Genomic DNA, 13,499 nt, shown 5'->3' on the forward strand with positions numbered 1-13,499 from the left:
TGATTAACTGTTTAACAGACGTTATCCAAATCTTCGCTTGCCAAGAACTTTTCTATAAATACAGTGCGGCCAGAATAAAGAGTTTGAAAGTCAGATACTGAGTTAACTTCATGATGACTGACTGAGGCAACCAGGCCAAAGCCAACTCCTGTTATGTACTGGAAATGTTAGCTCATATACCTGCAAGCATTCTTTGGGAATAGTGTTCAACTCACTGATAAAGCTAAGTATCTTTTCCCTCCCAATTACTGTATGGCACAATCGGAAGGAAAGGAATTCCTTCCTTGCGTTTAATCAGTGTCTTGCGTTTAACCAGTGTATTCCACCAGTGTCTTGGAGTTACATATAGTGCTGAAGGAACTCAGCGGGTTAGGCAGCATCTGTAGAGGGAATGGACACAATACAGCATTTCGGGTCAGGACACTTCTTCAGACACGAAACTCTCCCTCAACAGATACTGCCTGGCTCGCCGAGTTCCCCCAGCACTTCATGTTTTGCTCAGGATTCCAGCATCTGCAGCTCCTCGAGTTTCCAGCCTCTCCCGGGCACAGACAAAATAATGCCGACTTCTCATTGTCAGTTCAGAGCCATCCAGCATTGTGCATCAGTGATGGTGATGCGTGGCAGATTGTGCCGGCCGGCACCATCACTGTGCTGTCCATTCCATCTTCAAAACCCCAAAGCTGCTGTTGGAGTTGCTGACCTGCATGTTTTTCACCAATCACAAATGTCCTCTCCTCGCTCCCAAACACCGCTATACATCCTAAAAGCGCAAGCATACCTCCAATTATTAGTCCTTGACCTAGCAGTATATTTTTACAATCTCCCAACTGAGCAAAGAATCATACTGTTAGTACAATCACACAACGTGTTGCCGCAGATTAAAGTGCAAAATCATTAAACGCAACGTTTAAGAAACATTTAGACAGGTACGTGGATAGGACAGTTTTAGAGGGATATGGGCCAAACGCAGGCAGGTGGTACGAGCGTAGATGGACATGTCGGTCAGCGTGGGCAAGCTGGGTCGATGGGCCTGTTACCACTCTGTATGACCCTGTGATTCTACTTTGTACTTTATTCACATATAACACAGAGCATAAGCTTCAAATTGAAGTCCATTTGATTGTAATTCACCTGCATTTGCTAAGGAACGTTTGCAAATGTCAAATACTGGATCCCTCCAGCAACATAAAGATTGTTGAAGCATTCCACAATGAAAATTCTTCTTTCTATCCGACATAGCCAGAGGTTTTAATTAAGGACGCTACAGATAAGGACAATTACTTTCTAAAAGTAAATGAACAGGTAGAGGTGTATTGTGCAAGGGCAGCTCACTCACCCATGTACAATATACCATCAGTACTTCGACACGGTGAGGCCTGAACCAATTCAGGAATCGTGAACGGCAGTTTCTGTGAAAGAGAAGAGGTAGTTTCAGAGCAGATGCAAAAACTAAATATATCATGAAATCTACATTGATAGAACAGCAGGAAGCACATCAGGGAAATAACAACTTGCAGTGAAACCAGGCAGAAGGGCATTCTCTATCTAAAATTTAAAGATTACACACTAGTACTGGCAATGTACGGCAGAACCCCAGTAGAACGCACTTCACTTGTTCATGAAGGAACATTCTATCCCCCTGCCTCGCCTCACAGAGTAAAGATCTCAGACCATTATTAACAGTCAACGAGTTGAATACTAGGCACAAGGGACAGCAGATGCTGGATTCTTGCGCACAGTGGTGGCACAGTGGTGCAGCGGGTGGAGCTGCAGCCTTACAGCGCCAGAGACCTGGGTTTGATCCCGACTACGGGTGCTACCTGAACACAGTTTGTATGTTCTCCCTGTGACTCGTTGGGCCGAAGGGCTTGTTTCTGCGCTGTATCTCTAAACTAAACACAAAGTGCTGGAGCAACTCCTGCAGAGTCTGAAGAGTGGTCTCAATCTAAAAAGTCACCTATCCATGTCTTCCAGAGATGCTGCCTGACCCGCTGAGTTACTCCAGCACTTTGTTTTCTGATGAATTTGAGAAAACAGCCTTTCTTATTGCCGGTAATATCTCACGATATCTAATAATACTGGAAACGTCAAACAGAAAATGTCCTATTTTCAGCATTAACATCACCCACTTTGCCACGTACAAAGCTGATGAAAACTCATAACAAATAAAAACTGGTAAATAGTTTACTGAGATTCAACATATAATACAACATCCTATATAAACATTTTTGTAAAGGGACACACAAAATCAGAGGGTGATGAAAGCATGAACTTACAGTTAGTCCTTCATTGTTTTTCCCTCCCAGTGTATAGAGGCTGCCATCGTTAGGATCGGGAAGAAATGCCGGTCTACACAAGGCAAACAAACAATTGGCATTAGCATTCCAAGGTACGGAGCATGATGAAGAACTACCTTCGACTGACTGGCTCGGCATTTGGATGCCCAGGAACGAAGGAGATCACACAAGAGTGGTGGACACTGCCCGCTCCAACATGGGTACAAACCACCCCACCATCGAAGGGGTCTAAAGGAGACGGTGCCGCAAAAAGGCAGCCAACATCATCAAAGACCCACACCACCCTGGCCGCGCTCTCATTTCACTCTTGCCATCGGGCAGAAAGCACAGGAGCCAGAAAACCATGACCACCAGGTTCAAGAATAGCTTCTTGCAACATCCATCAGGCTCGTGAACAAGACACTAACCTCTGTAACTATGAACTTCCATAGACTGTCTTTGTTTGTACTTAAGTTTTGCATTAGTATTTAGATTATCAGTTTATTGATTTGTTAATTAATATGTATTACCTGTGTGAATTGTGTTTAAGGGCCTGTCCCACATGTGATTTTTTTCGGCGACTGCCAGCACCCGTCATAGTCGCAGCAGGTCGCCGAAAATTTTCAAAAAGGTACGACTCTTTGGGCGACTACTCACGACCATACAGGCATCACCCGGGTGCCTACCTTTTTATGGTCGCCGCTGGGTTTTCAACATATTGAACATTTTTGGCGACCTGCTGCGACTATGACGGGTGCCGGCAAGTCGCCGAAAAAAATTGCGTAAGTGGGACAGGCCCTTAAAGCTGCTGCAAGTAAGAATTTCATTGTTCCATTGCTGGTATATATGACAATTAAACACTCTTGACTCTCTTAACTGGGTGATTTAACTGTGCAGTACAGTGCAAGTAATGTTTCGCCAACCTTACGGAATGCAGCAGTGAGGGAGAGACTAATAGCAGCTAAAGGACTGCAATACGTCAATACTTGGTAAATGTGAAGGAGCTACAATAGCACAAACAATACCGTGACATAGTAACATGGGAGGCACAAGTTTTCTTAACCAGGAGTTTGCCGGAAGCAAGAGGTAAGTAAGACTGCCTGTGCTGCTGGGCGGGAATGTGGGGATCCTGCTTTAATGGACAATTTGGAAACAAGGCCGTACACAGTTATTATGCATTTAAAAGCTTAGAATTAAATCAAACCTCTGGCGTACAAAACTCCAAACTTTCCACAGTAATCTAAGCAATTTTAGATGGCTAAACTCCAAAATACCAAAAGCAACTGGAGGCCACTGAAACCTTGGCCCAGCCAACTTATTACATGCCTGCATGCTCTGGCACTGGTGTGGTGTGCTGTAGAAAAAGCTACATGCACTTGACCGGCAAATTTCTCAAGAGCATTGGTCAAGTAGTGATGCCGAAATGTATTGAACCATGTCATGGATAAGTGGACGACTTGCAAATAGCAGGTCAATGGAGCGTCGCTGTCAAGAATTTGTATGGTAAAGAACACAGGCCACAAGGAGCATTAAAACAACTCCAAAGCAGTTCAGTTAGATTTGACTTTATGGGATGTGAGTTAATAAAATAGTGGCAGCAAAGTTGTCATTTTATTAGACTATAATCCAGAAAAATGAAACATTAATCTATCGGAACTTGGTGAAATTGTCTCTCTGAAGTTCTTTAGGGAGAGAATCAAGAAATCATTGTCGTCTGTGCCTTCAGTTTAAGAAACAAGCTGTATAATCTTAGTTATCTTCTGAAGTGGTCTTGAAACTACCCAAGTATATCTGAACTTCTGAAAATTGCAGTGGAAAAACAGGAGGCCTCTCATCAACTTCTCAGGGTTATCATTGAGCTCACAGTCACATCACAAATATATAAGGTGCCGATGGGGAATAATTTCCGAGATGAACAGTGAATAAAGAAAGAGGCTGCATCTGGTGGAATTATTTTGGGTGGTAGTAATTAAGTGTTTGAGAGGCAGAGCAGAGAAAATGGTGGAGGCAACAGTAAATGACTGAGATATGATTAGTAAGTTTACAAATGACATGAACATTTGTGGTGCTGCTGGTCGTGAAGAGAGTCGTCTTAGGCTATAGAATGATATTGATCAATGTAAAGAGGGCAGAAGAAATGGCAGATAGATAAGCGTGAGATGATGGAGGAATCTAATGAAAGTAGGACATACACAACAAATAGCAGAGACCAAGACAGTATTGAGAACAAAGGGAAATTGGTGCACAAATCCAACGATCATTGGAGTTAGCAACACAGATAGATAGGATGGCGAAGGTGACTTGTGTATAGACATGGAGTATACGAGCAGGAATATTTTGATATACGATAGCAGTTTGCACCAGAGAGGGTGCAGAGGAAATTAACTGAAAGGCTAAAAGACATAGCACGGGAACAGGCCCTTCAGCCCCATGAATCCACTTCAACCATTGATCACCTGTTCACACTAGTTCTATGAAAACCCACTTTTGCATCCACTCTACACACTCGGGGCAATTTGTAGAGGTCAATTAACCTTCAAACCAACCTGGAGGAAACCCACGCGGTCACAGGAAGAACGTGCAAACTCCACGCACAGACAGCACCCGAGGTCAGAATCAAACCCGTGAGTCTGGTGTTGTGAGGCAGGAACTCCACCCGGTCTCAGCATTTACGCAAGTGGAGAAGCACTTGGTGGGCTGTGAACCGAGTGCTGGTAAATGAGATCAGTATGGCCACGGTGGGCTTCAGCACAGTGTGACTTTATGACTTGAAAAAGCAATGAATCCAAAACATGGAGCCATTTGTGAAGCAACAGTCATCTTCATCATGGTGCATCAAGGAATGGGAGAGCAATGACCCAGAATTACAGCCCATAAGCCTTTGCATATATCACACTGTATATAACATGTGATCAGATAACACCAGAAACTTACTCAGTTAGATGCATGGGCACTTGAAGCACAGGATCTGCAAAGAACAAAGAACAATGAGCATGCTTAAAGTCTCATGCTGTTACAAAAGAGAAACAGGCAAATCAACATTAAACAACTGAGAATTTCCAACATTCCTGGTCTCGAAGCAGGTACATTCTTTTTTTAAATCATAAAAGTTACAAAGCCTCAGATCCTTTCCCCAAACCAGGGTCCCACTCTGAATAAGGTAGACACAAAATGCTGGAGTGACTCAGCGGGACAGGCAGCATCTCTGGAGAGAAGGAATGGGTGACGTTTCGGGTAGACGAGTACAAGACAGCAAACAGGGACAAATTTAGAGATATTAAAAATATAGTTTAAAAATACTGAAGAATGTAGACCATGCATGCCATCAGTGTAACAAGACGTGTAAGCGTGTTTGGTTCATTTTTATAGCATCTTTACCTGTAGGTCACGTTTAAGGTTCAAATCCTGCATCAATACAATGCATCAGGATCGCTGCATTATCAGCAAGAAACATGATACATGACCAAGTCTTTTGGTAGTTCAGCTGCAAGCTAAGGATCCCATGATAAAATTCCACTAGCTTCCCAGCCAAACTTCTGTCCCCTTACTAACAACCAATTATTGATTGTTCACAGTATGATTGTGGTTACATTCTTGGAACATTACTCATACAAATACAGACAATAGACAATAGATGCAGGAGTAGGCCATTCGGCCCTTCAAGCCAGCACCGCCATTCAATGATCATCCACAATCAGTACCCCGTTCCTACCTTCTGCCCATATCCCCTGACTCCGCTATCTTCAAGAGCCCTATCTAGCTCTCTCTTGAAAGCATCCAGAGAACCGGCCTCCACCGCTCTCTGAGGCAGAGAATTGCACAGACTCACAACTCTCAGTGTGAAAAAGTGTTTCCTCATCTCCATTCTAAATGGCTTACCCCTTATTCTTAAATTGTAGCCCCTGGTTCTGGACTCCCCCAACATCGGGAACATGCTTCATGCCTCTAGCGTGTCCAAACTTTTAATAATCTTATAGGTTTCAATAAGATTCATCCTTCTAAACTCCAGAGTATACAAGCCCAGTCGCTCCATTCTCTCAGCATATGACAGTCCCGCCATTCCGGGAATTCACCTTGTGAACCTACGTTGCACTCCCTCAATAGCAAGAATGTCCTTCCTCAAATATGGAGACCAAAACTGCACACAATACTCCAGATGTGGTCTCACTAGGGCCCTGTACAACTGCAGAAGGACCACTCTGCTCCTGTACTCAACTCCTCTTGTTATGAAGGCCAACATTTCACCTTTTATGGCTACATACGCACAGGCATAATAAATGTTGCCCAGGGCCAGGGTCAGGTTGGGGGGGGAGCAAGTGGGTAAAAAGAGGCACACAATACATTGATTTTCTCAAAGTGGAGAAAGTTGATCAGAACATAATTAAGAGAGATAATGAAATACAATTGTTTTACTTCAATGATTAACGAAAAAAAATCTGAATTATGACCACAAAGAAGTTATGCAGTAATAACTAAGATATCATTGCATCCATTGGAACAATACGTGATATACTACCACAAGATATGTACTATCAAAGGCCTATTAAGAATATAATAGTTTGGATGAGGAACACCAAGAACTCAACAGCAAGCCATTGTCTGGATATAATCGAGACACTCCATTGGATACCATCAATCTGAAGTGGGAAGAGGACTGAACTTTGGAGTGGTTGGGAATTTATTAACCTATGTGTGTCCTAGGCTTGTTTTTGTTACTATCTGCACTGGGATTGTTAAATGCATTGAATTGTTACTTGAAACAACACCAATCTAGCTTAAATATAGTGTGTCTAATATCAACTGAAACACAAGTGGGAAGCTAAATTCTGGTTGAATGTTCTACTTCAAGGATTTTGAAGCATAGTTTAGCTCTTCTGCAAGCACTGCTCCGCACATCCAGTTATCATTGGATCATATGCCTAGACTCTCTGTAAACCAGTTATACTACGAGACACACACACACACACACACACTATTTGGCCAATACAGATGTCAACGTTACTACAGTAACTGCGGTGGTTTTCTGCTCTACTCTCAGTATTGTCTCTGTTGTGATCATTAGTTTACCTGAAGCAGCACCAGTATCTAAGGTCCCTGTACTGTGATTGGACTCAATTGCCAAAAAACAAACTTCAAAAACTCAGGAAATTTATCTTCATCTTCCCAATAGCTGTGAGTGAACGAGTATTATGGGTGGACAAATTGGAAGACCCTTCCCAATAAATGCAACCTCTCAAGATAATTCTCTGATACACCATCACATATGCATCCAAAAGATGGTACATGGATATGCAGGGGTTGCGTACAGGCAACTAAGACTTGGCATCACGTAGGGCACAGACACTGTGAGACAAAAGACCCGTTCCTATGCTGCACGGTTCAAAATTCAGAGATACCGATAAGAATGGCTGCAGGGACTGCGTGATTATTTATGTAAAAAAGACTTGCAATGCAAAACATTAAGATAATATTTCAAGACCTGCACAGGAATGAACAGTCAAAAGGTAGGGAGAAGCAGGAAGGCTGGTAATCAGAATACATATTAGTTAGATAATTGTTCAGGGATTAGGGTGGAGGGAGGCGTCAAAAGTATTTTTCTAAAGCAGTAAATAACCGCCTTTAATGATAGATTATTGCTTTAAGTGGTCAGATGGTGGAATTTACCTGCTGGGACAGTAAAGATGTAATTATAACTGTACGTGTGCATGGAAAGATAAGGCCAACAAGTATTGTGCTTGGTAAGAGAAAAGAGCAAAAACAATTCACAAAAGGAGTAAAGTAATCCCAACATCTCCAGATTAAAGGAAACATTAAAAAATCTTCAAAAACATCTCTGAATTATCTCAATTTCCCTTACCACATACAAAATAAATGAACTATATAAAAAATAGTACAATGGTCTTGTGCTACTTGAAAATAGGCATAAAATGCTGGAGTAATTCAGCGGGACAGGCAGCATCTTTGGAGAAAAGGAATGGGTGACATTTCGGGTTGAGACCCTTCTTCAGACCGCTGAGTTACTCCAGCATTTTGTGTCTATCTTCGATTTAAACCAGCATCTGCAGTTCTTTCCTACACATTGTGCGACTTGACGGTGGATTTGAGTCATTTTCTACAAACTTGGCAAGGAAATAACAGAAGAAACAGGTGGAGACTCTTGTCTGTACAGAAATTACTGAACACCACACCGAAGGAACACTTCAATCTGCGGTTTATGAAGTGGCACACAGACCAGACACTGAAGCATCAACACGGATTTCTCCTTTTAACTTCATGAATATATCAATAACTCATGGCCACAAAGTTTTATATTTTCCAAATCTGCCAAACCCGTATAAATATTTATTTATCCAAGGTAAAATATTATTGCATCTTTCAGAACCAGAGGTCTCAGTTGGAAAATGTCCTTCAAGATAAACTCTGAAGAGTTTGCTGTGATATGGTGTAAATGTTATGGCTTAAGTTAAACTGATAGCCAGTTCTGGTCCATTATAAATTACCCAATCTCAGGTTTGGATATGTAGTGATATCAAACTTGTCTGTGAGAAAATAGGGCTATGATTCCTCTTCAATTTCATTTCATTCCTGTTCACAAATAAGGGTGGTATGAAAACTGGGTCCAAGGAAATTGAAAGAGTCATACAGTATGGAAACGGGGCTTTCAGTCTTAGGTTCAGCCATGTTTCCAGTTATTGCTGCTTTAGTTTTAATTGGATGGTTCAATAGCTAATTCCAGGTGAAGGGCATCGATCATCGTGTTTGTTATCCACACATTGATGAAGTGGAACTCTTTCGTTCATCCCTGGGATGTTTACGTTTAAGTTTATAATTGTCATGTGTACTGAGGTACAGTGACAAGGTTTGATTTGCATGCTATCCAATCAAATCAGATAATACTATACATAAATACAATGAAACCAAACTCTAATACATAGGTAGAGCAAAGGGGAAGTCCCAAAGACAAACACCGATGTTCGCAATGGGGTAGAGGTGAATCGGACAGTATCCTAACTTGTGGAAGGACAGTTCAGAAGATTGATAACAGATGGGAAGATGCTGTTCCCGAGTCTGATGTGCGCTTTCAAGCTTATAACCATATAACCATATAACAATTACAGCACGGAAACAGGCCATCTCGGCCCTACAAGTCCGTGCCGAACAACTTTTTACCCTTAGTCCCACCTGCCTGCACTCATACCATAACCCTCCATTCCCTTCTCATCCATATGCCTATCCAATTTATTTTTAAATGATACCAACGAACCTTCCTCCACCACTTCCACTGGAAGCTCATTCCACAACGCTACCACTCTCTGAGTAAAGAAGTTCCCCCTCATGTTACCCCTAAACTTCTGTCCCTTAATTCTGAAGTCATGTCCTCTTGTTTGAATCTTCCCTATTCTCAAAGGGAAAAGCTGGTCCACATCAACTCTGTCTATCCCTCTCATCATTTTAAAGACCTCTATCAAGTCCCCCCTTAACCTTCTGCGCTCCAGAGAATAAAGACCTAACTTATTCAACCTTTCTCTGTAACTTAGTTGTTGAAACCCAGGCAACATTCTAGTAAAAGTTTCTATATCTTCTGAAAGAATGACTGGGTTGGGACAACTCTGTGGCTGCTTTCCCGAGGCAGCGTGAAGTGTAGATATCAGTGAGTTAATGGTAGGTCTGTGAGATGGACTGGGCTACATCTACAACTCTGCAATTTCCCGTGGTCTTGGGTGGAGCTGTTCCCAAACCAAGCTGTGATGCAACCTTATGGCCCTGTCCCACTGTATGAGTTCATTCAAGTGCTCTCCTGAGTTTAAAAAAAAAATCAAACTCGTGGTAAGCACGTAGAATGAACGTAGCGGGTACGTCGGAGCTCGGGGACGTCTCTTAGCGGCTCGTAACGCTAACGGCAGGTACTCGGGGAGACTCGCTAATGGTAGGTAAGCACGGGAAGACTTGGGAAGATTTTTCAACATGTTGAAAAATGTCCACGAGAGCCCCGAGTACCTACGAGCGCCATTACCATAAATCTCCGAGTTCGAATCAGGGCAAACTCGGGGAGAACTCTTGAATGAACTCGTACAGTGGGACAGGGCTTTAACAGCCTGCTGTCTATGGAGGAGAGGACAACCAAGATCTTGTCCATTATCAATAATGTAAATACAGGCCACAAGAGAAAGGGAACAGCTGGCACCCATAAAATAGTAATTGTACGGGGGATAAAATCAATAACTTTAGCAATGGACAGGGGAAAACTCAAATGTTTCCACACATAGTTGAAATTTAAATGCATTGTCACAGAAAATTTCAAAATGTTTAAACTGGAATGTTATTCATTGCATCTTTAAATAGATGGTGGTTGTGGGCGGAAAGCCAGTTGAAGGTCAGTTTTTTGATAAACATGATTTGAAGTGAAATTAACTTGTGACTGCCAGTTTCCAGAATACCCTGCTCTATAAAGTTCATACATTATCAGCTAGAAAACCTGCACAAACATACTAAATGTACATTGGCAGAGTGCCAACATGTGTGACTGGCGAGCAAACAAGCGGCATGACTTTGTTGCTGATAGGTCTCCTGGTCAGTTTGTACCAGACTACACGCTGACCAGGTCAGTTTATAACCCGCACTAGATTGCATTTTACCCACTTTTCCAACTTGTAAATGGTGCTGTTGGGGTTGGCACAGGAAAAGAAGGAAAATACAGCTAAATGGTGTAATGTACATCGAACAATACAGTACAGGAACAAATCCTTCTGCCCACAATGTCCTCGCCGAACATGATGCCAAGTTAAATTCATCTCCTCTGCCTGCATGTGATCCATATCCCTCCATTCCCTGCATATCCATGTGCCAGGAACACAAAGTGCAGGAGTAATTCAGCGGGTCAGGCAGCATCTCTGGAGGACATGGATACGTGACGTTTCGGGTTGGAACCCCTCTTCGGAAAGCAGTCTGAAAGAAAGGCCCCGGCTCAAAACATTCCCTATCCATGTCCTCCACAGATGCTGCCTGACCCGCTGAGTAATGGGCCTGTCCCACTTACGCGATTTTTTCGGCAATTGCCGGCACCCGTCATAGTCACAGCAGGTCGCCGAATATTTTCAACATGTTGAAAATCCAGCATCGACCAGAAAGAGGTACGACTCTTTGGGCGACTACTCATGACCATACAGGCGTCACCCCGCGACATTGCAATCGCAACCCAGCTTGGATCCACAATCAAGCACACAGCTGAACAAAGCATTCATTTATAATGACACAGTCAAAACACTGCCATTTACACAAGCGGTGCCAGCATGCCCCGTTCTAGGACCGGTTTGGTCAGAGTATCAATGTTTGCATAAACTTCATTCCACTACTCAACTATGGATGTACCATGAAAATATGCAAATTCAAACCACTAGACAACCAGGAGAGAAAATTACATGTTCCAATTTTATTGCCAGGATGCAAGAGATACTTGAAAGGGCACAAAGTGCTGGATTAACTCCGCAGTTCAGGCGGCATCTCTGGAGAACATGAATAGGTGACGTTTCGGGTCGGGATCCTTCTTGAGGCTGAATGTGTGGGGGGTGGGGGGAAATAAAGGAAGAGCGGTAGGGGAAACGGGTACCAGTCCAGGTGGGGGACAAGGTAGGAGGGAGGAGGAGAGAGGGGAGGGGTTGTTAGAGATTACTTAAAATTGGAGCATTCAATGTCCGTGGGTAGTAAGCTACCAAAGTAGAATATGAAGTGTTGTTCCTACAGTGTGTGGGTGTGTGTGTGGCCTCACTCTGGCAATGGATGAGGCCCAGGACAGAAAGGTCAGTTTGGGAATCGGAAAGGGAGTTAAAACGGTTAGCAACTGAGAGATCCAGTAGGCCTTGGCAGACCAAGGGAAATTATCGCCGATGTACAAGATATACTTGCCTTCTTTTAGGGTCCATTTGATTGAGCCCGTTTGTTTGCTAACAGCATGCAAGCTTCCATCCAGAGTTGATATAAATAGTAGTGTCTCGGGCAGCACCGTGCCTGAACTTCCACAGCACTGCAAGATACAAACGTCAAAATATGAAGCACATCCAGGGTAGCAGTAACATTCATAGTCCACACACACTATTATCCCAAAGGATCAACAAAATCAGTTTTCTGTTCCTTCAGAGTCGCAACCGAACCAAGATAGGACGAACTAGTCCCTCATGAGAAAGCATGATTACCAATTGCCGTTCAAGTACTGTATTCTTATGTTCAACTGTGATGCAACAAAACAAGAGTTTTCATATACCATTTTACGATTTATAAAGCTGGTAGACGTGAGAAGATTGTATCTGAGAATATGGTTTTAAATATAGAGTTGAATGTAGAACATAGATATACCCTAGTTGTTATAAATCCTCTCCCTCTCTACCCCCCTCCCTCGCTAACCACGCCTGCGCAGTTGGGGGCTATGTGTGAGTGGATAGAGCGGGGGATGGGGGAAGAGGAGCAAATGAATAATATTAATATATCAAGGGGGAGGGGGTTAGTGTGTGTGAGTGTGACGCCGCAGGTCGCCCCTCCCCCCACAACCGTTGAGGGAACGGGTCCCACTTGGTCTAATACATTCTAAAATTCAGTTTGAGCTGTAAATGTACCACCAAGGAAGAGCTCCAGTTTGAGTCACAAGTAGCCCTTCGATGAGAATCTAATTTCCATGGCTCCTCAAGAAAGTTTAGTAACAATGTTAACAGAGGTTTAAGAGTAGCCTCCAAATCCAGCCTTCAGGTTGAAAAGGTTAGACACAAGGAACATTAATTGGTAGTGTAATCAAAAAAAATAAAGCGCTAGAGTAAACTCAGCGGGTCAGGCAGCACCTCTGGGGAACATGGATAGGCGACATTGAGCTGGGATCCTTGGGACCTTTCTTAAATGTCATCTGTCCACATCCTACAGAGATGCTTCCTACGCGCTGAGTTACTCCAGCACTTTGGTTTTTTTTTAGGTTGAAAGGTTAGTGGGGAAGGAGATAGAACCCAAGGTGATGCCTGAAAATATTCTTAAAGTTTATTGATGCTTGATTAGGTTTCTAGGCACTGGCAAAGTTATGCAAATGCAAAGGTAAAGACTAATAATCACATATTATAATTTAGCTGAACACATTCTCACTTAAGAGCAAAATGCTACAATGGTAGTTAACTACACTATAATGACAAACCTGTACGAATCACACCCACTTGAAAAACAGTCATTTCTTTCACGGTGAATTAC

At 42.9% G+C, this 13,499-nt stretch overlaps 1 protein-coding gene across 1 annotated transcript in view; it reads right to left on the reverse strand.

Annotated features, from left to right (window-relative positions):
* ern1 (endoplasmic reticulum to nucleus signaling 1) overlaps positions 1-13,499 on the reverse strand; it is a 59,728-nt gene that overhangs the window by 27,983 nt on the left and 18,246 nt on the right. Inside the window, exons 2-5 of the mRNA XM_033044116.1 lie at positions 12,183-12,300; positions 5,214-5,247; positions 2,280-2,352; positions 1,340-1,412 (exon numbers count right to left, since the gene is read on the reverse strand). Coding sequence (XP_032900007.1) covers positions 1,340-1,412; positions 2,280-2,352; positions 5,214-5,247; positions 12,183-12,300 — 298 coding nt within the window. The remainder of the gene's footprint in view (positions 1-1,339; positions 1,413-2,279; positions 2,353-5,213; positions 5,248-12,182; positions 12,301-13,499) is intronic.

Source organism: Amblyraja radiata, chromosome 26, assembly GCF_010909765.2.
Source record: "Amblyraja radiata isolate CabotCenter1 chromosome 26, sAmbRad1.1.pri, whole genome shotgun sequence".
In the NCBI taxonomy this organism is placed as follows: Eukaryota; Metazoa; Chordata; class Chondrichthyes; order Rajiformes; family Rajidae; genus Amblyraja; species Amblyraja radiata.